Consider the following 27,960-nt stretch of genomic DNA (forward strand, 5'->3'; position numbering starts at 1 on the left):
GGATCGGTGCTCTTGGGCCAAGAATATTTTGTAATTCCCAGCTTTCCCGCAGGCAGCATCAGCATTTTGTTCTTCAGTCACTACATAAAGTCCTTTTTTCTGACCCTGTCCTGTTGATCTGGAGAGAGAAAAAGAGAGCAACCCACACAGCTTGGTTAGGAGCTCTCCATCTCACCAAAAGCCCTTCCAAAAGTGCAGACAGTGCCATGACCCTGTGCATTCCCGGCTCAAAGCACCCACAGTTTTGAGTCACCAGAAGAGCTCTCTGCACTGACAATGACAGCAAGCCTCTGTCAGATGAAGCCCCATGCATGAGGAAGAATGAGCCAAAACATGCTCTCAATTTCCGTGCCGAAATACATAGCTGAAAAATCATGTCTGGGTTTTGCAGCAATACCAGCTTTCCAGAGCATGACTGTGCTAATGCTCCCACGTTGCTTCTCTTGTCTTGTTTGAGGTGGCCGTTTCCCCCTCAGTATGTGGCTGGGGCCATTCAAAGTGCCACTGTTGACTTTCCTGGGACTGTCAGATGTTTCACCACTGCATGGGATTTACCCTATCCTGGGAGGGGAAACCAACAGGCCTGGGAAGACCTAGGCTGCTTTTTCTCTGACAGTGCATCATGGTGATGGGGATGGATTTTTCGCTCTTAAAAACCCCAAGAATTCTCTTATGTGTGTACCAATGCAGAAAGAGGCTTTGTGGGAAATATTAAGGAACTTTTCCCAGGCACCACATGTCATAATTTGCCACTAAGGTGGTAACCACACTTATAAACCTCTAGGCTATTTTCCGGTTGTCTCATGGTCTTTGTGTCAGAGGAGGACTGTGACAGCAATCCAGGGACTGCTTCTCCAGCAGCTGGCAGAGATTGTCTGCAGGTGGAAAAGTTTTTACTCAGAGATGTCTCTCCTGGCCTGCCTTTTCCTCTAGGACTTGGCAGTTTTGAAGTGAATGTGGTGGAATAGACAGCAAATAAATGTTTTGCAGGCAGTGTTGGGAGAAAGAGCCAGAACTTCCCTTGCAGAGCTCTGGTGACGGTCGCTAACATTCAGAGTTTTTATAGGTCACACTATAAGTCAAAGACCCTGCTGGGGATGGAGCAGGGACATATCTGGATATGTCAGTGCCTTCAGTCTGTGAAAGGTGGTCATCTAGGGGATTTATATTTAGAGATGATGGTAGGCTTTGCATGTTCAGCGTTTTCAAACATGGAATGGATAAGTGACAGGGATTTAGACTTGTGCTCCCTCCCCAGGTGAGCTCTGCACCAGAGCGAGCTGCTGCTCACACTCTTTAGGCTGTCTTTAAGGTCATTTGAGAGACTTGCATCCAGTCTAAAGGCTGAGCCTTTTCCCTGTGTAGCAGGCAGTAAGTGCCACACAAATCCTGGTCCCGTGGGAATTTTGGTGTTAGGCAGAATGTTTTAAGCTGCTTCAGGAAACAACAGGACCCAAATCCAGCCCTTGGGGAGAAGGGGCAAGGCTCTGTGATGGAGTGTTTTGTTGGAGAGGGGGGCAGGATTCAGAGCTGCTGGGCAGTCAGGGCCTTTTATTTTATTTTTTAGCAGCAAAAAAGCTGTTGGAATATATCACCATCAGACAGGCCAGCAGAGTATGGGGGCTCTTCTCCTCCCATGGGCTGCAAAGCTCTGATGCAGTGTTCGTTTTCATATTAGAATTACGATACATGCATCCTTTGACGTTTCCCACCATGTCAGTGTACTCTTTTCCCTGTTGGGGATCCATGTGGAAGCAGAATTCATTCTCCAGGCCTTCTGAGGAAGCCTGGGTAAAACTCTCTGAGTGATGAATGATGAGATGTACTTCCAAACCTCCTCATTCTCTGAATCCATCCCCAGCACTTCAGTGAACTTACCTGTGATGAGTTAAAAGCGATTTGGTATTTCTTTAGATTCCAGAAGTTTCAGATCTCTAGGCTGTAGTTTTCTACATTATTTAGAGGTTTTCAGCTTTATCAGTCATTCTGCCTGAAATAAAGAGTTGAAATACATCTCTGAGCCTTACTAAATATGCAGTCCTGGCCTTCAGAGGCAGCTTTTGAGAGAGCACATTAATGTGTGAAGTAGAAAATATCTTTGCCCTTCTACACTTCCCCATAAGTTTGAATGCTGGGGATTTTGCTTTCAAGCTATTTGTGGACATTCCTTATACACAGACACGTGCAATCCCAACATACTTTATCTGGTCCCATGTTCAACTTAAGTCCTGTGTTACATTCAGGAAATTGTGCTAGTGGCATCCTAAGGTATAGAAGGAAGCACTCAAAAGTGAGGCAATTACAAAGTCACGGCGATACAGTCAGCCTTATTTTTGCCCTTGTCATATAATGCTGCCAGCCAGTACTGTTTCTATATACTGAAGGCAAACAGCCTCCATTTATCTGTGAGGCTGTAGACCAAGTGCAGATGACATACAGCTCCAGAGTAGAGCGCTGAAAGTCTGCAAGCATCCATAGGGCACTGAGTTGCACTGCCCATTCGTTTTGTAGTCAGTAACTTCAGCCTGTACATTATATGGGATGCTGCTTTTAAAAGAAGGCACAGGGGCCAAATCCTGCTGTGGTGATCAAAATGTGGACAAGAGGAAGAAGATAATGACCCTGCAAAGAAACAGAGTCAGTAAAATATCAGGATGAGTAGTGGCAGTGCAGCCGGGCATCAGGAAGGACAATCTGAGATGTTGCCCATGTAGCTGCTCTTCCAAGGTGACACTGGGGCCTTCTGGACTGTGGCAGCTGCAGAGCTGTCCTTGGTGCAATGATCTCCTGCAAACTGGTGTGTAGCCTCTGGGGGCACAGATGGCTTGCCACATAGTCAAAAATCTTTCGACTGTTTTGGGGGTCACAATGCTGCGAGTGTGGGATGGGGCTGCCCAGGTCTCCTTGGCCCACTGCTCAACATCAGAGATGGGTTCCTGTGGTCTGGATGTAGAGGAGATTTGCCTCCGTGTGAATCACACCCAGGCAGAGATGGATTTTCCCAGGCCCTCCAACAGCTGTAGTGACTCACACCCCCTTGGCTGTACAGGGTGCCCAGGGTTGGATGCACAGAGACCTGTCAGAAACAGGGAGTGCATCTAGGTTTATTCCGACAGGTCCCACTCTGTCTTGCTCAAGAAGAGCTGCCCAGGCTCTCCCACGGCGTACAGATGCAGACATCAGTGCAAAGTCCCAGCAGTGATTGGTGGAGAGATGCCGCAAGACTCTCTCGTACAGTGAGATCTCAGTCATGCTTGCTGCAGCACCCCTGGGTAGGAGAGGCACATAGCAGCTACAGAAATGGAGTTGCTCTTGCAGTGTAGCCAGCTGCCTGGACAGTCCTGCTCTCCACATGCCTGTTGTGAGCTAACCCCCAAAATGTTCTGTGCTTGACTGTCTGCAGCTTGGGGACCTAGCTCATCAAAATCTTTTTTTTTTTCCCCGCCCAAAGAAGTTCAGTAGTGCAAGCAGTTTCCAGGCTAGGTGTCACCATTGTTTTCTCTGTATAGTAGGAGAAATTCTTATGGTAGGAGTTTTCTCCATATGGTTTTCTTTCTTATGTCTGAAAGCTCTTCCATTAATCCAACTTTCCTGCTCTAGTAGCACCTGGTCACCCCCTTCAGAGTTCTTCACCCCTAAGAGCAGCATATAATTGGGAACTGGCTCATTCCAATACAAAGTGTTTTGGCTAATATATAACAGTGTGTGCAAGAACTTTTGACAGCAGAACTGTGTTGGTCTGAAATCACACCTCCATACTCTGCTGGCAGACTTCAGTAGTGGGACTATGGCATAGGAAGCACTCCATTTTGGACAGAAACCAGCCTGGGAAAAGCTCAGATTGCCAGTGGTTATGCGAGCCAGGCTGTAGGGATTGCTGCAGCTCCAGGTCCCACAGTCACATCTTCTTCCTTGTTCAGTGTCCCAAAGCATAAACACTGGCAGAGCTGTAGATTCCTTGCCCTGGGTAAGGTTTCTGATTTAGAATTAATTTAACTCAGAGCCCAAGATTTTTGCATGACAAGATAGGTTGGAGGGATAGCATGGTGCTTGTTAAAGGACCCCTGTCCTCTCCTGCCATCATTTATGCAGCCCTGGCACCCCACAGCTCCTTTCTGCTGGCAATAGCAATTGCCAAGGATGCTAATGCTGTTGCAAACAGCCCTGATTTTGTCACTTCTGGGAAATTAGGGTGATCGCGATCTCTGGCTGCACACTCTTGCCTCGAGGAGTGAGTGTGCTGCTGGCATCCTTTGCGACAACACTACCTTGCAAACAAGGGTGTCGCCTTTGCTGCCAGTAACAGATTGCTGCTGGCTCTAAATCCTGGTTTTGATCCCCCTTCTACCTTACAGCAGATTTTGGAGATTATCCACTGTTTTTTCTCAGTGGAGTTATTTTGCAGACCTTCATCAGCTGTCTCCCACTTCAGTATTACATAATCTGCTGACCACGTTTAAAAAAAGATCTTTATTAATCTGTGTTTAACCCTGGGTTGGCCTCAGACTTCTTTCAGGTCCATTTGAAAGTGCAAAATCAAGAAAACGTATTTTATTTGTGTCATCTAGTATACTGTTTAATCTAAATGATAGTGCTCAATTTCCCTTCAATAAAGTATATCCTCCCTTTCAAATCTGTCCACCCAAGGATACCGGTCTTTCCTAGAGACAGAGGAGACTAAAACCATTAACTATGCTTTCACTGCACTCTTCACATGTCTTCCTTTCAGTTTTTTTTTTATTGTGTGTATTTGAAGCCTAAAAAGGGAGTCCAGCAAGGATTAATTGGCCTGAATTAAGCAGAACACATGCAGCTTTTTTACAGAAACAAGCTGCTTCTGACTTCTGTCTCCTGAGGCCAATAGTGTGTTCACCTCTGCTTTGTCAAGGGGGTATGGTCAGTCCGAGAATTCCTTGTGTCCTCTGCTTGCTGACCAGAGCTCCACTAACTGAATGCTAATTATCTCATCTCTTTGAATGGCATACACTCCACCTTGCTGCCAGCAATACAATCTCTAGTTTACCTTGAAGAGATGAAATTCAGAAGGCTTCTCTGGTGTGTCAGCTCCTGACCTTCTAAGGAGGATTCCTTTGGTCTTTTCCTTCCCTTCATTTACTGCTCTGCTGTCTAATGCCGCTAATATATTGCCAGGTGCTTGCTGGTTCCATAGGATTTCTTGGTTCCCTGTACAACAGCAGGTATGTTCCTGTTGTGTCCCCTGTGCAGCCGTTCCTCTCCTTCTTTCCAAGGGTGTGTAAAGCCTGGGTGGAGGTGGCCAGAGTATATGAAATTCCTAGTCCCTGAGCAGAAGCAGTTGTTGTCGTGGTAGGGTCACCATGTGGCATGGTCTGCACCCAAGACCATGGCAAAGTGAAAAGCCCTTTCCCCAGGGAAGCAGTTTGTGAAGAGCTGAATAGACAGCTCGTCCCTCTCTCTTGGATTACATCATCTCTGGAGGACTGTCAGGTTGTGATCCAACTCACTTTTCCTTTAAGCTGGAAACCCAGTTTTCTCTGGACTTTCAAGATGGAAATACACAGGGACCTGATGGCCCAGAAGGTCTGCCAGCTGACACAACCCTGGTCACACACTGACACTGATGGCTTATGTATTGTGCAGAACTGGAGCCCTGGAGTGATTGCTTTTAGTGGCTATAGCGTGGTGTGGACACCACAGGCATGTGTTTTGGAGATAGGTTGGGCTAGTCTGTCTAAAAGCTCTCAGGCAGCTTATGTGTATGGACCTGGGAATGGTGTAGACACAGGCAAGATGTCTTAGCTCACTACTGGAACCTGTGTCATGGCACCTAGCTCAACACAGACAGCTCCCTTGTACCCAGGATCAGTGATGTCTGGGCAGAAAGGCCAGTGGCCTCAGGAGGGCTGGATTCCATCTGAGAAAAAGGAAATCATTGCTGCATCTCCTGCTTGGGTTTCCCTGCCCTTTTTGAAGCCTTACTGGTGGACAAGCCTGCTGTCACATCCTGCTGGCTTGCTCTCTTGTTCTCCTCCCCCTTGTCTCAGGCAAGAAACACAGCTCTGAAGCCCTGGGCGATGGGCATTTATTTGTTCCTTCTCCAAGCGTGGAAAGGCCATCTTGATTAGTGAATATGCATCTTCCAGAGCAAAGCTTCAGAATTAGTTACTAAAGAGTCCAAACCAAATAGAGGAGCCACCCACACTCCAGCATTTGCACTGGTCTCTCCTGTTTGCAGCATCCGTCCTTTCATGACAGGGCAGTTGGAGACTCTCCTTGCCCACCAGGGACACTGAACCTTGTGAGGCTCCACACAAGAGGTAATTCTAGATACTTGTTCATCCCACTGCAGCTCTGTGTCCTGTTTTGGCCTTCCTGTGGCATTGCTATTATGGATGAAAAGCCTTTTCACCACCAAGTCTCCCCCATGCTCTCTCTACACCTACCAATTTCTAATAACAAGGTAAATGTGCCAGAATCGCCTTCTACATCTCCTCTTCCTCCAGCTGCAGGCCCTGCCTGCTTTAGGGCAGGACATCATTCTGGGCAGCAGGAAAGACATCAGACCCCTATTATTTCTGGTGGAGTTTTTTGTTACAATTATATTAGTTGAGCAGAAGTTGGCTTGAGGCCAGTGGCCCCTTTCTTCATTTGTGTTCAACACTGCATCTTCTTTGAGCACAAAATGGGATTGATCACACAGAGGCAATACAATCAGGGTCAGTAATGCCTTGCAGTCTGCAGTCATGCCTTGCTGCCTTGAATGGCTGCCACATCAGCCATTCAAGGCACTTGACATGTGTTTGTAATACTCATTTTGGTAGCCACTGCTGTTATAAGAGGACATTTTGCAGAAGAGTTGATGTAATGAGGTGTTCTTAGTGGCTCCAGGGTAGCAAAGCCCACAGTCTGTCTAAGAGTTACCATCTCCTGCCAGAAAAGCTTTGGTAAGTATGAAGACCTAGTGGCCATACCTTTGTATGAGTTTGCAGGAAGCAACTTGGCCAACACAGTTGCCTAGCCTTCCTTGCCCTGCCTGTTAGCCCTTCCTTTGTGTTCAAGTAGTGGCAGTAGTATTTGCTCAATGCTTTCGTCCTTGTAGCACTTCGGGTGGTAATGGACACGTGGATTTGCCTTTGGGAGCCAGATGCAGAGGACAAGGGGGAGCAAACCCTGTGTTCAGCCACTCTCAGCTCCAGAATGTGGTTGTAGTCCTTTGCGGGGGCAGAGAGGGAGAGATAGCAGAGGTCCAAGGACACTCAGGTTGCCCTTGTGTGCAGAGAGCCTCATGCTCCCCCCACCACTGGCCTTCCAGGTGGCAGTGAGAAAGCACATGTGGCAAAATGGGGCCAAGCCTGGGACCTTCTTTCCATTTCCTTGATACTTTACTCTGAATTAAGCCTCAAGGAGGAGGTCATACCCCTATTGCCATGCTGCAGATGGGGAAGAAAAGCAGAGGGGGTGAAGAGCCTTACCAGGGTTGCTAGCTGAGCTCAGAGGTGGCTGAGGCAGTTTCCCACCTGTTGGTTTAAGCACGTGAACAGCCGTGCAGTGTGTTGGTGATGCCTTTGGATTGCCTGGCTGATGGTATTGTGTTGGTCAGAAGGGGAAGGGAGAGCAAATGTGATCTTCCCATGGTCATGTTTCAGTAAATGGCAGGCTGCAAAATGATCATCTTGGCTGATCATCCATGGTGCAGAGGCCATTGGGAGATCATGTTTGGTCTGGCAGAGGCCAGAGCATGTCCAAGCCAGTCCGCAATAGCTGATCAGGCCTAAAGGTGACCTTCAGGAAGCTCCTGCCAGCCTGACTGTGTTGTATTCATTTCCCCTGCTGGGCTTCACAATCAGGTGACCAGATCTACCCAAGGTCTCCTCTTCTTCCAGTTCAAATCCTTCCTCTCTGTGTTGTGATTCTGGGAGGCAGGGCTGGAGGAAGAACCAGTTGTGCTGTGTAGCTGTCTGTATTTCTTTGTCACCAAACTGTAAATACTGAGAATGAGGTTAGGAAGAGGGGAATATTACTGGAAGTCTGGAAGATGAACGGATGTGATTATGGAAGTGCTGTTTGTGCTCATTCCACTACTCCTTCCGGTGTGGGTCCAACTGGAGCTATGTATCTTGTGTCACTGGGAACCATGCTGGGAGGGAATGGTGTGCAGAAGAGGCTGCGGGTTTGATCGCCAGGGTCTCCTCATTGTGAGTCCATAGCAAAATCCATTAGAAGATGCTGTCACAGTTTAGGAAGCAAACTGCAAGCGCGGTAAGCAATTTGCCTTGAGCTGGTGAAAGCTTAAAGACCCAGATGCTATGTTCTGGATGCACTTATTGCCAAATGTTTATACTATAAAGAAATAGGGTTTTTTCAGAGCAGCAGGTGCTGTCAGCAGCATCTGGTACTTTTTTGGAAGATAGTTATTTGTAGAAGGCGTGCTCAAACTGGGACTCCCAAGGAACGTTCAGGGCATCGGTCTTTGTTCTTTTCCAAGTGGTGGGACATATAATCTTAAAAGCAAGTGAAATAAAGGGTAGCTGGAGGTGGGGGCAGTCAGAGGGACTCAGCAAAATAGGTTTGATGGGTCTTGTGCATCAGTTTCTATCCCGACTGACAAGTGCTACCATGTGGCATGGCTGTGTGAATGGCCTCCTGGTATGAGCCCTCACCCCAACAGAGAGCTGTCCCAGGGCCCTTGCTGCGAGACCAAGGAAAACTCCAATGACCAACTCTGCCTGCCTGGGCTGGGCAGCACTGGCACATCCTGCCCGGTGACTGCCCAGCTTGCCCTGCACTGTGGATTGAAAGCCACATCTGAGGAGGTTCTGGCACTCCTTGAATCCTGCTGAAAGCATCCTGCAGGGCTGGGAGAACAAAGAGCTTCCCTCTCCATGGCCCTTCATTGAACTGCAGGGCTTGGGCTTATAGCCCAGTGCAGCAAGCGGCTGGAGTGGAGACAGGTTGGCTACGCTAGCCCAGCTGGCCTGTAGCTGCTGCCACATAGACCTGATTCAGCCCTTTCATTAAGACCCTGCCATGAATTTCCTGACTGTGCTTTTTACAGCCCTGCAGAGCTCCTCAGGCCCTGCCTTGGCTCCTCCACTTCCCTCTCTCCCTCTCCCCACGCAGAGCAATTGCTTTCAGGCCTTGCTCTTGCAGATACTTTGAAGTTAGAGCTGCCTCTCTGTGCTCAGGCTCGAGGTGAGGCCATGCTGCACTGCTGACCTTGCTATACCAAGCAGGATTCTCTCATTCATTTTTAAACCCCTCTTCCTTTAACTAGCACATGTATGCTGCCTCATTTTAGATGCATCTGCTTGTGAGAAAGCTGTGAGGTTTGCTCAGGAGCAGAAGGCAGTGAAGCTCTTTTCTTCTGCAAGCAGCCTGCACCGCTAAACTCAGAGCAGGCAGAATAACCTCCAGCTGCCCCCACTGCTGGGGAGGGGTGGAAAGGGAGTCATCTTGTGAGATCTAGGAACAGCCCAAGCCTAGCAGCAGTACAACCATGGCTGTGTACAGCTCCCCAAAAGCAATAACCATGCAGAGAAAAGGGAGATGTGCAGGTCATATGGAGAGATACGGGAGCATCCCTGTGTCGGGCTGGCTCAGGCCAGCGGTGGGTATAGACACTGTCCGGTGGTACCACTCCTGGACTCAAGCCTTTTCGGGAAGTGATGCAGCCATGCTTGTGGGGTGCTGCACCCCAGCAGGGCTGAGCCAGCCCATGCAGCAGTGTGAGTGGGGACTCAGTGTTTGGGGGGTGCCATTTATCTGCAGCATGTGTAATCTGCCCCAGGTAATGGGGAAGGGACAGTATCTATGCCCATACTGCCATGCAGCATGGTCATGTCACCCAGCACTGACCCTAAATGCACTGCCACAGCACCAAAGAGGTTAATGCTGCAGAGGGTTTTGCACCCCTCTCTGGCCTTTTCCTTCCTCCAAGTGAAGTGGAAATGGATACAGAAGTGCAAGCCTGCTTCTGCTTTTGTCACTTATGCGGCAGTTATAAGACTGTTATGTCCTGCCTGGCAGGCAGCAGACCAGGGGCTCAGAGTCTGGGGGAACCACAGAGACCTGGCAAGGGAAAGCTATTGCTTTTCTCTCAGTCCGAGCTGCAAGAGCCACTGGAGCTGCCAGGCTCAGAGTCAAATGTGTCGCTTTCTAACAGTGTGGGATTTCTGCTGTTCCTGGCTAGGTAAATACAGCCATGCATGAGGCCAAGCTGATGGAGGAGTGTGATGAGCTCATGGAGATCATCCGCCAGCGCAAACAAGTCATCGCTGTCAAGATCAAAGAGACCAAGGTAAGAATGGCCGGCTCATGGGTGCAGAGGAGGTGAGGGGTGCGTGCCTGGTGCAATGTGGGAGGCATGTGTGCACGAGGGCCTGTCTTCATCCCCAGCTGCAGTGACCTTACCTCCTGCGCCATGCGGCAACTGCTGCTGCCTCGCAGGGTCTGTCCCTCCTCTCCAGGCACACCACAGCAATTCAGCACCCTGGGATGCTGGGATGTAACAGCAACACGCAAAGGGCATTACTGTGCAGTGAGTGTTGCCTTACCACTGAAGGAATTCCTTTGGACAGCCATCAGTGAACACACCTTCCTCTCCCTGCCACCCAAAATGGTGTGTGAGTCCAGGTGTCCCTCGCTGCTGCTGTCCCCAGGGCTCCTCCATTGAGGACACATCCGTATTAGAAGGGTTGTGGCTAGAGGAGGGAAGGTGTCTTGATTAGCATGATAAATTGGTGCAGTTGCTTGCATCGGTCCAGACAGCTTCCTCAGGGGTTTTATAACACTGTGGTGTTAATATAATAATGTTGAATTAATATTGAAAGGCCATCTTAGTCCTTCACTGCAGATAAAGCCGCATGTTCTGCATTGCAGCTTAGCCTTAGGCGAGTTGGCTTTTCTAGAGGTTTGGGGTGTTCAGACTTTCTCCAGCAGTTCCAGGTGTTCTGGCTTTTCCCAGTGGTTTGCATTCCGTGGGGAGAAGCTCAAATGATCAGCTGTAGTTCTTAAATAAAGCATGTGCTAAGGCCAAGTGAGCACAATTGCTGTTAGTGGTGCTGGTACTTCAACCTTTCACTCTGTTATTGTAGAGTCTCCTTCCTACTATAAAGCATGACTCCATCTCTGTCCAAATGGCTCCCATGGGAGTTTACAGTATGTGTGCACAAGCCATTTTCCTTTCTCATTGAGCTTGAATGTACTCTAAGCTCCAGCTGAATGTATCCATGCCAGCACCAATATTAAGTCAGAACGCTCTTCCTACTTGGAGCATCATCGCCCAAAATATAGATTTTTTTGCAGGCAAGGGAATGGAAGTGAGTTACGCTATGTGCGTGCATGAGAGAGATACCCAGTGTGACACTCAGGGTGATTCCTACACCCTCAGCAGCTTTAACATGTATGCATTTTTAGCCTAGCCACTTAAGAAAACATGCCTTATGCCGTCTGCTGGTCCATCTGCCTGTCTGCTTCTCACTTCCCACCCTCTGCCACTAACATCTTTTGACCCTGATGTCCAATTTCAGCCACACTTGGCAGAGGGCTGGAAGTCTCAAAGATGTTATTTCCTGCAGGTTTCATGAGACTTGGCAGCTGGGTAGAGGAGAGAGGCCCTGGTCAGTGCCCAAAAATGGAAGGAGATGCAGAGTTCAGCTGCTTATAAATTCCCATGGTGTGAGCCAGTAAGCTTGTGCCCATGCAGCTACAAGCCCAGCACCTGGCCTGGAGAAGGATGTTGGGAACGTGGAAGAAAGCTAGAAGTACCAGGGAGAAGAATGGGCAGATGGGGGAGGTCAGGGGATGCAGGGCAGAGTCCTTAGGATTTGTTAGTCCCAGTGGTTGGGGAACCACTCATTGCCTTTGCAACATAAGCCAACGCAAAAGGGCAGTGACTATTGCTCGGAAGTGCAGCCACACCAGACAGTTTGGAGACTCACCTTCCAAGACGTGACAGCACCGGCATGGTAAGGCCCGAAGCTGGTGCTGCATACCATCCACCAACCCACCATCTCCGGGGAGGCAAAAACTGCACTGCAGCCCAGCCTGCTGCCCCTGCAAGCTTCCTAGTTGCTGTTCCCACTCACCTCCAAAAGGCTCAGGGCTGCTGAGTAAAAGTCCTGTTCTTTTTTCACCAACATGCAAATTGCTTTGCAGGACTTGCTGCTTAGAAAGCTGCCTGGAAACAGAAATGAGCTTCTTTGCTGGTGAAATTGTGCTGGAGATGAAAATGTGCCACTTTGCAGCACTGTAATGACACCCATATAGTCACACCATGCTGCCACAGCTGGCTATGCTGAGGCTGAAGAAAGCACAGCTCAGTGCCAGGCAGTTTGCAGGCCAGTCTGTGTTTTGCTCTCAGCTGTTCAGAAACAATGCAGGGAACGAGACATCTGGAGAACTGTTGAAGAGACAAACTTTTTCCATCCTCTCAGCAGTGTAACACCTTACGAGCAACCATTTCCGAGTGTGAACAGGAAACAGCCTTTCCTAGGAGCCCCAACCTCAAACATTTGACAATTTAAAAAGCCAAAAAAAGGAGGAAGTACTGGAGACTGCAGATATTTTAAAGCACTCAGACTGCAGAGTGAGAAATAGTGCGTTCCTGGTGAGTTGCCATTTAGTTTTCCATTTGTTCTGGGCTGTTTTTCCTGACAAATGGCCCAACGTATGGTGCATGTCACTGCATTGAACAGCTTGATCGCAGCGGCACATGGCTTTGGAAAGAGTGGCAGCCCTGAGCCAGGGAAGGAAAGTCACTACAGAGGCAAAAATGTCAAGCCAGCAGTTCATCCCCAGCCAGAGCCAAACTCCCCAGGCATTGCTTATGTTAGAGTTCAATGCTAAAGTAATATTCCCCTTTCACAACAGCAGCTTTGAAGCCTGGCGCAGCTTGGGGTTTCTTTGAGTTAGATTTCAAACCCAATAATCTGAACAGGTTTCAAACAGAACTCAGTTGGAACAAAGCCAGCCCTCAAGGCTTGGTTCTGCTCTCACATGGGTTTAATCCTGCCAATACCCACCTGCCCCCCAGTAGTGTGAGAGTGAGCTGGGTAGAAAGGATGCCCTTCTGCCTCTTGGCTCCACAGAAACTGCTTGCTCTGCAAATGAGCCTCTCTCGCTCTCTTTCCCTCATTTATAGACAAAAATGTATTGGGTATCCAGATGGAAATAACCTGTGCACTTTTCCATCTCAGAGAGAGGAGAGGAGAGGAGAGGACTGTGACCATGTTTCCCTGTGGGATGGAGCTCTGAACCTGGCTGACAGTGGGGAAGACAGAATATTGTGATGTTCGTCTGTGTAATGGACCACAGAACGGGAACTTGGTCTCTGCTCCCCTTCCCACACCCTCTGTCAATGTGGGATTTACAGGCCTTAGGGGAAGGATGGCATTACAAGATTTAATTGGAATGAATGCCTGGGGAGGCCATATGCAGAGTAAGAACACAGTGCGTAGGTATGCAATGGACGTAAGTGCCATGCAGTTCTGGGAGGAATTAGGTGCTCTGTACCATGTCTGTGTCACCTGGTTTGATAGCTGTGATATGGAGCTCCTCCGCCTCCAAAAGGCAGAAAGAAAACGCTGTGAGAATCAAGCCTGGGAGGGAGCAGGAGCAGCAGCCTGAGATTTGTGCTCACTCAATGGTGAGAGCAACAGAAGCCAGAAGAGGAGGCTGTGAAGGGCTGCAGCTCACAGGAGGAGTTAGCAGATAGGCAATATCCTTCATGCTCCTGGACAATGCATCCCCAGGGACTGGGCTGGGATTGCCAGGCGCTTTGACGTAAGGAAGCTGTGCCCAGCCTGTATGCATCTTATATTCCAGTAATCCTAGGAAAAAGCTCTTCCTGGATGTGTCACACATGTGTCTTTGGAAACCCACCAATGGCTGGGTACTGGAGAGTCCACATGCAGCACCTGGCTCCGAGCACGAATATGCCCAGCCTGCTGCACATGGTGGGACTAGTGCCTTGTGGTGCTCAGATTCATGTTTTGCTGCGGCTTGGATACTACCACTGAGCAAATGAGACCGTGCAGCACCCCAGTGAGATAGGAGTTGCTGCTGCTCATCTGTAGCGAACGTGGTACCGAGGCAGTGGAAATACATGGGGAAGAACCAGGAGATAGAGAAAATCACTGGGGAAGATGAGAGAGGAGGAACAGGAGAAAAGCAGGCAGCTGTGCTGCCTTGAAGAGCTCTCTGCTACAGCTTGGATGTGCCCTGTGGGTGCCAGCACCCATGCCGCTCGCTCGTGTCCCTGGCAGGTGCTGGAGTCACAGCCCAGCCCTGCTGGGCACAGACCAGGGCATCTGCACCAATTTAAGCCACAGCAGAGGCTTTGTCTTTGATTAATGCATCCTCACTGCAATCTCTGGTCATTCCTGGGATGTGGCCAAGGAAACGTGGTGTCCCCATGCACAGCCAGCTCCTAGGACTGATCGTGTTGAGAGCAGGAGTTCTCCCTGGTTCTTCCTGCCTGTAGCTAATTGTTATTCTAGTGCTCGCTTAGTTCTTTCTTGAAACAAAAGTCTATTTATTTCTCTTCCTTAGTCTCCTTTTGATAATATTTCTGATCAGTCTGGTCATCAAATGAACCATCTATCAGCCCATTAAGTCCCAGCAGGAGACTCACTTCCTTGTGCAAATAGCCATTTTGAGTTCTGTATGTCTGCTGCTAGCTAAGATGAGCCTGCGTTTCCCACTCAGCGCCCATGCTGGCACTTCCTCCTGTTACATGCCTTGGGGGGAGGCACAACAACACTTTCCGTGGCGTAACTTGTCAGCATGCTGTGCCTACCCTTACCTGAAGCTAGTAATTCCCTATTAACAGTGCTCTAATTTCAGAAGACAGTATTGTCCCTTGTTAATAGCTGGAGTTGCATCCCAGAGTGTCTCTTTGACATTTTCCTTATCAAATACAGCTATGAATAGCCATATCACAACAATATCACATCATCACAGGTTACAATAAATCAGTAGCTATAATTGACAGCAGCATTATTGGTATAATGCTCTTTGCCCTTCCCATCCAGCAAAGCATTTCTGCTAATCTTATGTACTTACCTTTAGCCAAGGGCAGAATCCGGCTGGCTGTCAGCTTCTTACTATTTTCTGTAGCTGGTCTATGACACTTGTATGTCCTCCTGGTTCTCTTTCTTCCCTGTTGTTCATCCAGACTGACATCCTCTTGTTCACTAATAATTTTGTTCAGAGCTGTGTTCCAATGCACCGTAAACTAGGAAGCGAGAAAGACAGGAGAGGCAAATGGCAATAGGTATGGAATGACCCACACCATCATTTTAGATTCTGTATCCCTGGCTTTATTCATCTGTATCTTATCCAATAAGCCAGCCGAGTCCTCTGCTCTTTGGATGGCTACTTCAAGTCTTCACTGGCCATAGCACGTGTCCTGAACAGTGCTCTGCTAATTGCAGCCCCAGGTTTGCAGCAGAATGATCAGAGGTGTTCATTCAGGCTGCAAGGAGCCTTAGACCCCATGCCCTGTGCAGGCTGAAATCCCAGTGCACAGGAGCCAGCATGCGTTTCTGAGAAGGGACTTTCGGCGACCCCGGCTTTTCCAGGCTCATAATTCAGCCCCTGAAATGATGGAATTGAATGAAAAATCATGGGATTGTCAAAAATAATCAGTGAAAGAGACTTTTCAAGGGCTTTCCTGTTTCTGAGCCTCATCAGGTCACATTCTTAAGCTTTTTCTGCAACAAGGAGAGAACTAAAGCATATATAGAAAATGACAGCAGACTTTCTGATGCAATCACTTCATTCCAGGAGCTGTGGCTTTAAAAATAATGCATCATAAAGTGGTGAGCCCCTGGCACTGCTGACACAGTAGTTATGGTATGGGATGCATCTCCACATGGATGTTCTCCTTAGAGGCGAGAAGTGTAGCAGGGCAGCTTGATACAATTACATTCATTTCAATTCTCAACAAGGAGCAGATGCAGGATCACAAGTCATCAGAACTTTCTGCCCTGCTTTCCTGGGAAGAGACAAGGAGAGTTAGTATTTAGGAACAATTTTTACTTACTTAAGAGAAACGTACCCCCACTGCCGTAGATCTTTGAAGGGCCAGCTTGGCTTCCCCAAGAGAGAGACTGGATATTTGGTCACACCACTAAAAGTTGTAGGCCTTATGCCTTTCTCAAAATCCCATGAGCTCTGAACACCTGCCTTTTAGCAAAGCCAGGTTTGTAGTCCTAATTATAGAAAAACCCAGCAGCAATGATTGCAATTTCTTAGCAGGACACACAGCACCCAGCTGCTGCAGCCTGGGCACCTGGCAGAGAAGAAGACACAGGACTCTGGGGACAGTGTGTGTCACAGTGAGCAGTGTAACAGCTGCCCTGTGTGTTTTTCTCCCAGAGGGGCCTTCCTAGGTGGCCTGGCCTCTGTTTGCAAGGGTCGCAGTCCAATATCAGCAATTAGTCCCTGTTACAGTCATTTGTCCTGAGTATGTGCGTAGCTGACAGCCCAGCAGTGGCAGAGCTCGTTGCATTTGGCATGCTCTTAGCCCACCTTGACGTCAGGTAATAAGACTGTTGTGGCAAGAGGGGTTTAAACAAAATTGGATTACCTTGTGTTTTCTGCTGGTCAGGAGTCCCTCACAGCCACTTTTGTGAATGGCAGTTAACAGGGTTGTGGACATTTGCTTACAGCCTCAAGCCCCACGGCGGCAGGTGGGAGGATGTTGTCTCGCCACCCAAACCCAACAAGCCTGGCCTTGTGGTAAGAGTCCCCTCGGCTCCAGCGTGTTGCAGCGGTGCTCAGTCCTGGTGACGCAGCACAACGCGTGCCAGCTCGGCCCTGCCATGGCAGCGCTCGCAGCATCACGAGGGCTCTCCAGTGGTGGTCCAGGGCAGGTGGCTCACTGTTGCTCTCATCTTCTCGCTGTCAAAGTCACAGAATAAAATATGAAGATAAGACAAGGGCACGGTGGGTTTTACAGCAAGGTTAGCACCAGTGCACCCGCAGGGCTTCCTCAAGTGGAGCTTACAGAGCAGCGAGCCTCTCTGCTTGCGGCAGACCGTGCCATTAGCACCCAGTGTTTTCTCTTCCACCCTTTCTCTTGCACTGTGCAAGCAAGCAGAGCTTTGCCCATATGCCTTGGACCTAACGTACACCCTCTCTCACCATTCCCTCTATGTTCTATCAGTGCATCTGAACTGTGACCCCCTCACCTCCACATTTCCTGAAATGGTCAGGTTTGGGATTGTATCACTGAGTTTGTGCATGCCCATGTGCCTGGAAGAACAAAGTTTTGATGGTAGAGAGGTTCTGGTTGCTGAAATGTCCTCTGCGCAGAGGTAGTTGGTAAGGCAGAAGGGCTCCTGAGGCTGAGCACAAAGCCTCAGGGTCTTTGCCGGTCTGCAGTGGGATTTGGAGCCTCTTGGCTTGAAAGACATGTGCCGCGTGTGTCCCACAAGCCAACCAGAACTGGCTTTAGGCAAACTGACTGCAGCAGCCCGCATCTCAGCTCTGACGAGCTGCTGAGCGTTTATCCATGCGCACAGACATGGGTCAAGCACCTGTGTCAAGCTAGCTTAGGTACATGCAGGCACACCTTTACCTGCCCGGGAGCACCACAGACGGGTGTGCATGGCGGTGGTGGAGGAAAATAAGGTTTAGTCGGAGGAAGGCCACAGGAGTGTACTGGGTATGTGGCAGCTTGTGGGGCCCTGAAAGGAGTGTTTATGAATTCATAGTGCATTTTCTACTGCTGTAATTCAAACTACATGTGAGAATAAGTCAACAGTGAGTCACAGCCCATGACTTTTTGCTGTAATGGAAGCAGGCTGACTGCCGCAAGTCTGTTATTGATAACGCGGTTACTTCAGCCCTCAGTAATAGTAACAAATCTGTCATAAATCAAAGTGTCATATGGCATTACAAGCGCTACCTGTTTCATCTGGTCCTGCTCCCGTTCACCCCTGCCACCAGCACGTGAACTCTGTGTGTGCATGTGTCTGAGCATCTGGGAGTTGTCACAATGCTGTGGGGGGAGCAAAGCTATTAAACCGCAGAGACTTGCTCTCCTGTCTCCTTCCCTCTCCCTGCTCCCCTCCTCGTATTCCCCTGCAGCTGTCCAGCCTCTTCTGTGTTTGCTGTACTCTGCTGCTGCCTCTCCCATCTGCCGGGAGCCACATGATGTGGTCACACCTGACATGACATGGTCATCCTGATCCGTGATCTTCTGGGCAGCTACACCTGGTGCCAGAGGTGACAGAGCAGGAGCAGGAGAGAGACAGCAGCCCAGAGTCACACCAAGGGGCATCAGACAGGGAGCCAAGTATGGAAATGCAGACCTCCAGAGGACTAGGAGAAAGAACACTGGCTGTGGGCAGTAAATCTCATGTGGCACAGGTGCCAGGGTCCAGCAGATGTGTCTGGCAGGTGGATGGAGCCAGCAGGGTACCAGGGGCTTTGCAGGAAATGGCTCCCCTCCTCATCTCACTGATGAGCCCCTAATGATCTCTTCTCTGATGCTGGCAACACAGTGGGCAATTCCTGGGGGCATGTAATCATGGGTGCCATTACTCAGCTCTGGACTGGCCTACCAGCCCCTGAGCAGGAGATCACAGCAGGAAGAATGCACATCTTGTCAGCTGGGTTTCACCCATTCTCACCAGTGACATCTTCTCTCCACCATCCCTTACTGCTTTTCGGGATCCAGAGGGACAGGTGAGGGGATAGATTGAGGATGCACTTAACTGTGAGTTCCCATCTGTGCAGTCCATTGACCTTGGAAATCGAATGAGTGTGGGTGGCTGAGACTCAACCAACTTTAGGCTGAGATGCCAGGAGTCTCAGAAGAGCAACCAGAAGAGGTGGCAGACAATATCTGGACCTGCCACTTGCCAGATGGGCTCACAATGGTCCCTCAGTTTCTGCATGGTGCCTGAGCCCTTCTACTGGTGTCTGAGCCCTGATACTGGGTCAAAGTGTATCCCTTTCCCTTGGGATGCAGAGAACTTCATACCTTGACCCTTGCTGTGATTGTCATTTGCCAGCCCGAGTCTCGCTCTACATCAGTTTATTGAGGAACATGTTTCAGTTCCGCTTGACTCGAGGCACTGGTTGGGGGATTGCCCAGGTGTCTTAACCTATCCCATAATTTATTGCAAGCTCACCTTCTTCTGCAGCCTGGCAGGCTGCTTCAAGGGCTGCCCAGTGTTGAAATGGTGAGGGCTGGCACCTGAATATCCCTCTGTGATCCTGTAGGATACCATCAGTTGGCACCCAGGTCTGTCACAGGATGCACACAAACCCTTGGGTGTGCAGACGGGTGCACAGTTGTGGATTTTTCTTGGCTTGAGTTGCTTGGAGTTCATTTGTTGGCTTTTCTCCCTTGGTTCAATCTATTTTGAGCTCCCACAAAAGTGCTAAGGGAGCTGCTCAGGCTGGGAGTTGATGAAAAGAAGCCTGGTTTCCTAGACTGGTCCAAGGGAGAGCAGGGTTGTGGTGTCAGGAAGGGGATTAGCATGATATTTAATTGTAAAAGCACTGACAGTGCTGACACCTTGAAAGAGCAGCTGAAGTATTCTCCCTGTCAGCTCTGAAAGCTCTTGCTCTTGTTTCTTGTCAGATTTTCAAACTGTGGACAGGGGTTTCAGATTGACAGTGTGCTCCAGGGCAGTGGTGGTGAGCGAGGAGCTGCCAAGTGAGAAGCTTTGGGAGCCGCTGTCATGGGGGCTTTGCAAGGCTCACAAAATGCCCTGCTCTCTAGTTAAAAAAGGAAACAAGGAAATAATCTCAGAGTGTGAAAATTCAGCTGGGAGGGGAGAGCCGCTGGGCAGGAGCAGATGGGAGCAAGGCAGGCGGCGTGTGTCTGTGCACAGACATCTCCAAGCAGCTCTGAATGCACTGGGGCAGTGAGAGGCAGGCTGGCGGGAGGGTTGTAATGCGGAGGCTGTGTGGCTGGTGGGCAGCCCTTGCGCTGAGGAGAGAGCAGGGGAAGGCTGGTGTACATGGGCGTACGGGTGAGGACTGTGAGGTACCAGTTGCTCCCATCAGAAGTGGGCTGGGAGATTTGCACGTGCATGTGGTAGTGTTGGCCAGAGAGGACAAGTATAAGTCTCTGTCATTTCATTCTTGCAGGATGAGTCCATCACGATGCTTGGTTGCAAGTGTCTTCTAAATAAGCAAATAGGCATGCTGTCTCTCCGGCTGATCCCTCACGCACACTCCTGGAGAATGATCTGTTTAATTTTAAAATACATTTATGCAGTGCCTTTCAGGAGAGTCTAATGTATGGTACAGCTGAAGAATACAGGGCAGATGTCTGAAGTAGGATTTATTATTTCTGAGCCTGCTGTTCCAAATATTCCCAGTTCCATCTTCTGAAAGGTGCTTTCCCCTCCTCTAGGAATCTGCGGAGTCTTTCACTGCATACACACACACAGTGGTAGATCAAGGAACAGGGCAGTGGGAGTTTATATTTCGTTAGCAATTGCCAAGTTGCCCTCTTTCAAGATGGTTTTCCAGGTATAGAATTGCTTCCAGTTTGGTCATTCATGCAATTCCCATTGTGCTCATGCACTTCCTTTCTTCTGTGTCTTTGCTGGTGCCGATGTAGGACCCAGGAGTGCCCCATTGAATCAAAATGTTTTCTCTGGCACCAGCCAAGCATCAGACAGCAAGAGCAATGGTATAGTGTGTTTTACACACATGGTATTGATCTCAGCACCTTCAGTTCAGGCTTTCCTGAATTCCCCTGTGCTCCTAACGGGGAAACGTGTGTCAGCTCCAGGCTCCTCTGTAACTCCCCTTTTTCCCAGTGACCTTGTCCACTCCTGGCTCATGTTCGAGTTTTTCCATTTCCAGTGTGAAGTTGTCTAGTTTCTGACAACTCCCTGTTGCTTCTGAATTTCATTTGATTCTTTTGCCATCCTTTTGCCCACTACTTGGTATCTTCTGCTTCCTAGCTATTGAAAAGGAAAAGAAGGGATTCTGGCAGGGTTTGAGAGCTACATTGTGATCGAATTTAAATTGATGCAGTCTGACGTGAAATCAGTGCCAGGCTGGCTGTACGTATGTGTATACATTCACATAGAGAAGGGAGGGAAAGAAAGGGGTTAAATCTAGTCATTATTTTGTCGGTGGAGCCATAGACCTTAATTCAGTAGACCCTACAGAGCATGACAGCTCTCTGTGTTGTGGAATCATTGCAATTGGTGAGCAACACCAGGGATAATCTGGGACTTGTGTTGACTGCTGGAAAGGAGCTACACTAAGGAAAAAGCATCTCTAAAGCTGTGCATTTCTCTTTCTTACATAACAACAGGAGTAGCTTGATTGCTCGATTCTGTTTTCAGTAGGGGAGGTGGGGGGGGGTGCTTGTGTGTAGTGCAAGGATATGAGTTTCTCTTTAAACTTACCTAGAAAGCTGACTTTCATTCATCTTTGTCCTAGCTGCCTGGAGGATTTAGGAGTTTTGGGGGAGTAGCAGCTAGCTGAGTCATGTTCTAAGAGGACTTTCACCTAAGCACCCTTCTGAATTTGTTCCCTAGTTGTTCAGCATAGTGCTCCCCTGAGTATGGGCATGGAAATTTAGCCTAAGAAATAACATTTGTTCTGGTTTCTTTGCTCGCCTCACTGCTGCTGAGTCCCATTATTTTACAGAAGAGAGAGATATGCCATCAAATGTGTCATCTGTGTTTATTCCTTTATGGCTTGTTCAGCGCTGTCTTAAGCCATCAATAAACATCTTTCAAGGAGTCTCGTGGTGAGAGAACTGAAGGTTCAGACATGCTTTCCCTGGCATCACTTCATCCCCCATTTTCTGTGCTGGCTGAGTGTCCACTAGACACAGCAAGAATAGTGGCGCTGCCAATGGCAGGGGAGGCCCTGTATCCCTGCCCTGAACACCAGACTGTGCAGGACTCGCATGAAACTTGTGTGGAACGGAGCAGAGCCCATTAACGCCACATGCCCTATTTTTAGATGCAAGCTGGTGCCTGGACTGGTTTTTCAGCTCAGTGGCAGTGAAGCTCTCTCTTACTTCCTTGTGTTGTGGATAACTCACCTGTCCCACCTTACTGCAGCTTGTAACTGTAAAATGATTTGCGGTGGGAAAGGTGACATTTTCCAGCAACAAGTCTGAGCTCTGCTGTTGCTGAGCAATGCCAAACAAGTGTGAGGTTTCTTTGCACTGTGCTGAATTGCTTTGCAAGAGTGCTTTTCTCCTGGCCACATTTGCAAGGAGCCAGCCCAGATGTGCTGAAGGAAGGGAGGGCACAGTGCAAATAAGACTGTGAGCATTTGTGTGGAAGGAGTAAAGAGAAGATGCATTGTTCTCCTGTTTTGATCACATGTGGGACCTTTAGAGCAGCACAAAGACTTTTCCCTGGGGCTTTGCTATCTGTAAGCAAAAATTAACATGGAAAGTGTGTTGGTGCTCTCCCTTCCTCTCCAGAGCCTTTGGAGACATTTCCATACAGTTTCTCTGCTTCCCGCTTCCACTGAGCAGCTCCTGAGCTAGGATGAAGGTTTCTCCTTTGCTTTTCAAGCTGTGCCTGTTATGTGCCCTGAGGCTGGCTTAGCAGGCAGGCCAGCCTCACTGTCTGCCCCAGCCCCAAACAAGACATCTTGAGCCAGCTGATAGGTTGGCCCAACTTCCAGGACTCCTTGCAAATCTTCTCTGAGTGCTATTTTCTGAGTATTTTCATTTCCTTCTGCTCCTCTCTCAGGTGATGAAGCTGAGGAAGTTGGCCCAGCAGGTCGCTAACTGCCGGCAGTGTCTTGAGCGCTCAACGGTCCTCATAAATCAGGCAGAACATATCCTGAAGGAGAATGACCATGCACGATTCCTGCAGACAGCCAGGAATGTGGCAGAGAGGTAGGCTCACAATGTAGCACTAGTTAACAAGTTTGGTTCTGGTTGTTGTCTGGGAAATTGGTGACAGCATTTCTTGGACCAGCCTTAAGGAGTTGTCCTGTGAATACAGCACCCTGCTCCCTCAGAGACTGGTCTGCCCAGGGAGTACTCCATCATCCCCACCTATTTTCCAAAAGTCTAAATGGTTACAGCTTTCCTGCATGCTGCACCCAGCCATTGCTGGGCAACAGGTGGGCTTGTTGCCTTTCCATGTCACTCGTGATATACAGCACACTTTCCCCAAGTTCTGCAGAGCAAAATAGCCTACTATGTGATGTGGCACGGTCAGCAAACAAGACTAGGACAACAAGAATTTAAGAAACATCTGTGAGAATGAGCTGGCTGAAAACAGCCAGAATACAGGGCCGAGTGAAACGTTCAATGATCTAGGTAGGATTCACCATCTAAATAATAACATCTCAGATGATCTCTCAGAACTCCTGACTTAGAACCATGAATTGCTGTAGGGTGAGTCAAGGAGCAAGGGTGAAGGGAGGTCTTGCACCTGAGGCACTTAGTGATTCAGGTCTGCAGCAGTGTCCCCAGTGGGGAGCTGACCCTAGACAAGGCTTAAGAAGTTTCTGTGCCATCCAAACTAGAGCTGGTCAGAGCACACTTGGTACACTTAAAATGCATGTAGGCAGGTGGGGGCTGTTGGGGTCACACCATCGTTGTGTTGATGTTACAGCAGTAAGAAAGGTTAGCAAAGATGTGTGTGTCACAGATCCAGCCTGAACCTCCTCATGCCATAGCCTGGAATAGGAGATACCCATCTACCCCACTGCTCCTCACGGATCTGTGCTCCCAGCTCCTACTGATTTTGGCAGCCTCTGATAAACCTATGTTTTTTTATAATCCTGAAGAGTGATCCCTATGATTATTTCAGTGAACAGAGGAGAATGCTTCTGTCGCTACTGAAACAAGACAAACTGGCCCTGTAGCCCTGTTTCTGGGCAGTTGTCACTCCAGTTCTCCCATGAAGCTCTCCCTACTAGTTGATGCAACGTGGATTGCTTGTGGTGTATTATGTCACTGCAAGGCAGTTTGCACCCTTTTAATCACTCATCTCGCTGCTGCTGGGAGTCGCGAGCGATGTGCACACTGATGTATATTGATGGTCTCTTCTTTTCTTTCAGGGTCGCCATGGCAACTGCGTCCTCTCAAGTTCTGATACCCGATATCAATTTTAATGATGCCTTTGAAAACTTTGCTTTAGATTTTTCCAGAGAGAAGAAGCTGCTGGAGGGGCTGGATTATCTAACAGGTGTGTGCACAGGCTGGCTCCCTACTGCACGCACCACACTTCTTTCCCACAGCCTTCCTTTCCTGCACATTGCTGAGGGCTGGAAAGGGTATTTTAAAGCAAACTAGATTGCCAGTCATTCTCCCCTGCTAAACTTCTGCCCAGCATGGTGCCGTAGCTGGTCTCAGTCAGAGCAGAGGCTGCCGTGCCATCAGCAGGGCAGTCTTTCCAGAGCAGAAACACCTTCCCCTCCTTGGGGTGCACAGCATCTCTACTCCCCTCTGTGTGTCATGGGGCACCGTGGCTTTTCCAGAAGTAGGATGGAAAAGTTCAGGAAGCAGGTCAAAAATTATGGGCTCTGCGACTCACAGAGGAGGCTGATGCCCATAAAGAAATAGCGTGGGGAGATCTAGGAAGGGAAAGGTGAATTAACCAATTATTTTACTTTTAATGCATTGCATCCTTTACTGTTTCTCCTTAACTGCACCTTTTTATGTGGTTCTTTATGTTGATTTACAAACTCCTATGGGCAGAGACCTTGCTGGGACAAAATAGACATACAGATTGCAGTTGGGTCTCTTGGTGCTGCCATAATATCCATAGCGAGGAATAATAGTTATAGACTAAACACCAGTAAGGACTAAGAAGGGCTGTTCTTGCGCTCGTGTACCCAGCCAGAGTGAGGCGATGTGTCGATAGGAGCAGCACTGCCGCCCAGCTCAGGAATAGGAGCCTGCTTGTTTATGATGCTGTCCTCTGTAAAATCAAAGGAAGGAACAAAAGCTCCAAGGAAACTAGGGCATCATTACTTACATAAATCTGATTTTCTTCATGGTTACGCAGGTAAGCTTAGAATGAATGATAAATGAAAAAATGTCAGCTCTGTCCAGAACATTTATTGGACAAAATATTTATTCCAAAATTAGTGCCAGGAAGTAGCTTGATTTTAAGAGATTGCTCAATTTGTTTTGGGTTTGAGGTGTCAGGCCTCACAGTGACAACAGCAATAACAAACTCCCCTGTTCTGGCACTCTTGAAAACACACTGGCTCTCGACATTTGCCGCTTAGCCCAACTAAAAAGTTTAGTTAAGTGGGAAACTCAACGTCATATAAAATGAGACAGCTGTTTGTGTCATAGGAGTCCTGCTCCCAGCAAACTGAGCCCATCTCTATTATTATGGGAGCAAAAAAAAAAAAAAAAATCAAAAAAAATCATATATGAAAAAACCTTACTAAACTGTGTTACCTGTGATCTCCTGCAGCACCTAACCCTCCGTCTGTTCGAGAGGAACTTTGCACCGCCTCCCATGACACGATTACAGTTCACTGGATCTCAGAGGATGAGTTCAGTGTCAGCTCCTATGAGCTCCAGTACACCATCTTCACTGGCCAAGCCAACTTCATCAGTAAGTCGTTGCACACCAGCTCTATTTGGGGAACCACAGTCCAGTTTGGGAGGAAAGAGGTCTTTGACCAGACATGAAGAAGTGAAAGCATTTCAATTCCAGTGGCTGAGGGCTGCTCTCATTGCTGCATCCTGCAGCAGCAGTGGCCCACTGGCAAGAGGATGGGGGGTGCCAGACAGGGAGATGCATTGGCCCCCATGGTCTTACTCCCCCTGCCCTGCTGTGGTCCCTGGTTCCAGTGTTTCATCACTCTCAAGGAAGAAAAACTTTTCATATATCTGATGGGATTTTTCTCTGCCGCAACTTGTGCCATTGCCTTGTGCCCTGTCCCCAGGCACCTCTGGGAAGGTTCTGGCTCCAGCCTCTCTCCACCCACCCATTAAGCAGTTGCAGACAGCAGTAACATCACCCTGCACCTTCTCTTCTCCGGACTGAACAGACCCAGCGCCCTTGGCCTCGCTTCATACCTCCTGTGCTTCAGCCCCCAACCAGCTCGGAGGCCTCCACTGGGCTTGCTCCAGAGTGTCCATGTCTGTCTGGGGCTGGGGAGCCCCCAGCTGGATCGAGTGCCCAGACGTGGTGTCTCCCATGCTGAGACGAAGGGAGGAATCCCTTCCCTCACCCTGCTGGCTGCACTCTTGCTAATGCAGCCCAGTGTATGGGGCTGGTCTTGTTGCCCAGGCACACTGCTCACTTTGGGGAATTTACCCTGCTGAGGTCTCTGCAGCATGTTCTTGCCATCCAGCTGCACGCACACGCCTCCTCTGGGCTTCTCAGTATAGTGAAGAACAGGTCTTTAAAGCAAGGTCTCTACAGAGGTCACCTCCTTCCTTCAAGGCCATTCATCTGGGCTGGTATTCTTTGCTTTGGGACAAGTGGTTGGGTGCCTTGTGGGCCAGAATGAGGCACTAGATGGCCCAGATGTCTCCCCCAGCATCGGGGAAACACATCTGCCCATGCACACCTCCCTCGTGGACAGACAGGGCATTGCAGTTCCTTGCACAATTGCCCAGCCTGGCCAGGACTTAGGGGAGGAAACCATGAGAAAGGTCCTCTGAAGACACCTCTCAAGGCTGTAATCTAAATGATGGAGGAGGCGAGAGGTTCTCTGAAGCGCAGTTTGTTAACCCTCTGCTGGAGATCCATAACTGAATTGTTTTACACTGCATTCAGTGTCTGGGTATCATCATCTCGGTGGAGCACTTGGCACATTAGAGAATCTCATCTGTCTTGTAGTTGATCATTCAGGAAACTACCCAAATATGTGTGACTTGTAACCCATTCACGTTGCTCCCTGGGGTCATACAAATAGAACAGAACTGGCTGCTCTGCAGGCTGCAGACTAAAAATGAAGCGTGATTTATTTACCCTCCATAACAGTATCAAGAAAAGTCTCCAGGTAATTCTTCCTGAAAGTATCTATCTTGCCTAATTATTCTTCCACACCAGTGCAAATTTGCTTGCCAGAAACGGGATTAGAGGAACGACGAGGGCTCTCACTGATTTATATGTGTTAATACCTAAACATTTAGGAAGTGCTGTGGTCAAATAGCAAGGAATTACTTGCTGAGGTTGCAGCATCCAGCTTCTCTGGGAGGGTCTGGGCTTTATGGGACTTGTCTTGGTCAGCATACTTTCTCTCTGAGTTCACTCTGTGCTGTGATACCATGTTATGTAACAGGACAGCTTTAAAAAAGCTTTGTAAGGCTGAACCAGCCCCCAGGCCTGCCATGAAATCAAGACAGCAACCTCTCAGATGCAAAGTCCATCCTGGATATTTGTTATGTGATGAAAATATAGTAGTTGGCATCACCATCTATCCAGGCAGGACATTTTCAGCCTCAGTGGGTCTGTCCCACCCAAAACATTTCCTCCTGAACACATCTGATGTGCTTTTGTGGTTTTGACACTGAGCAGAGATGCCATTTGCAGGACCTGGACACATGTTGTCACAGATACTAGTTACTGGAGCAAGAGTTGGGCTTTTTAGTATGAGAAATATTTTAACAGTACATTTAACAGCTGGCTCCACTGTCTTGGGAGGGAGGTATTTGTATCCAGAGACTTTCCCACAATTTATGGTTGGTTATTTGCAAGGCACCCTCCGGAGGCGTGATGTGTGTTCAAACAGCATGCAGGAGAAAGAAAGCTTGTGATTATAATGACTTTAGAGAGACACACTCTTCCCTAATCCTGATGTCTGAGTAGGATGGATAATAGAAAGAATAAAGGCCAGACAGAAAAGAAAAAAAGGAGGTGCAGGGAGTGGTTTATTGCAAATTAGAAGAAGGTAGAACTGCTCTGGGACAGTGTCATTTTGTCTTGGGAACACTGTTCTAAGGATCAGGAGCTTAACAGCAAGAGTTGTCCTTAGCCCTTAGCACAGGGCAGAGGCTGTTGCTGGGAAGCATGTGGCTACTGGCACAAACCTGGTCCAGAT

The 27,960-nt window shown here is 48.8% G+C and overlaps 1 protein-coding gene across 1 annotated transcript in view; it reads left to right on the forward strand.

The window, feature by feature from the left end:
* MID2 (midline 2) overlaps positions 1-27,960 on the forward strand; it is a 175,628-nt gene that overhangs the window by 117,046 nt on the left and 30,622 nt on the right. Inside the window, exons 4-7 of the mRNA XM_067304480.1 lie at positions 10,169-10,276; positions 22,683-22,831; positions 24,007-24,134; positions 25,377-25,520. Of these exons, the coding sequence (XP_067160581.1) occupies positions 10,169-10,276; positions 22,683-22,831; positions 24,007-24,134; positions 25,377-25,520 (529 nt within the window). The remainder of the gene's footprint in view (positions 1-10,168; positions 10,277-22,682; positions 22,832-24,006; positions 24,135-25,376; positions 25,521-27,960) is intronic.

This window comes from Apteryx mantelli, chromosome 13 (assembly GCF_036417845.1).
Source record: "Apteryx mantelli isolate bAptMan1 chromosome 13, bAptMan1.hap1, whole genome shotgun sequence".
In the NCBI taxonomy this organism is placed as follows: domain Eukaryota; kingdom Metazoa; phylum Chordata; class Aves; order Apterygiformes; family Apterygidae; genus Apteryx; species Apteryx mantelli.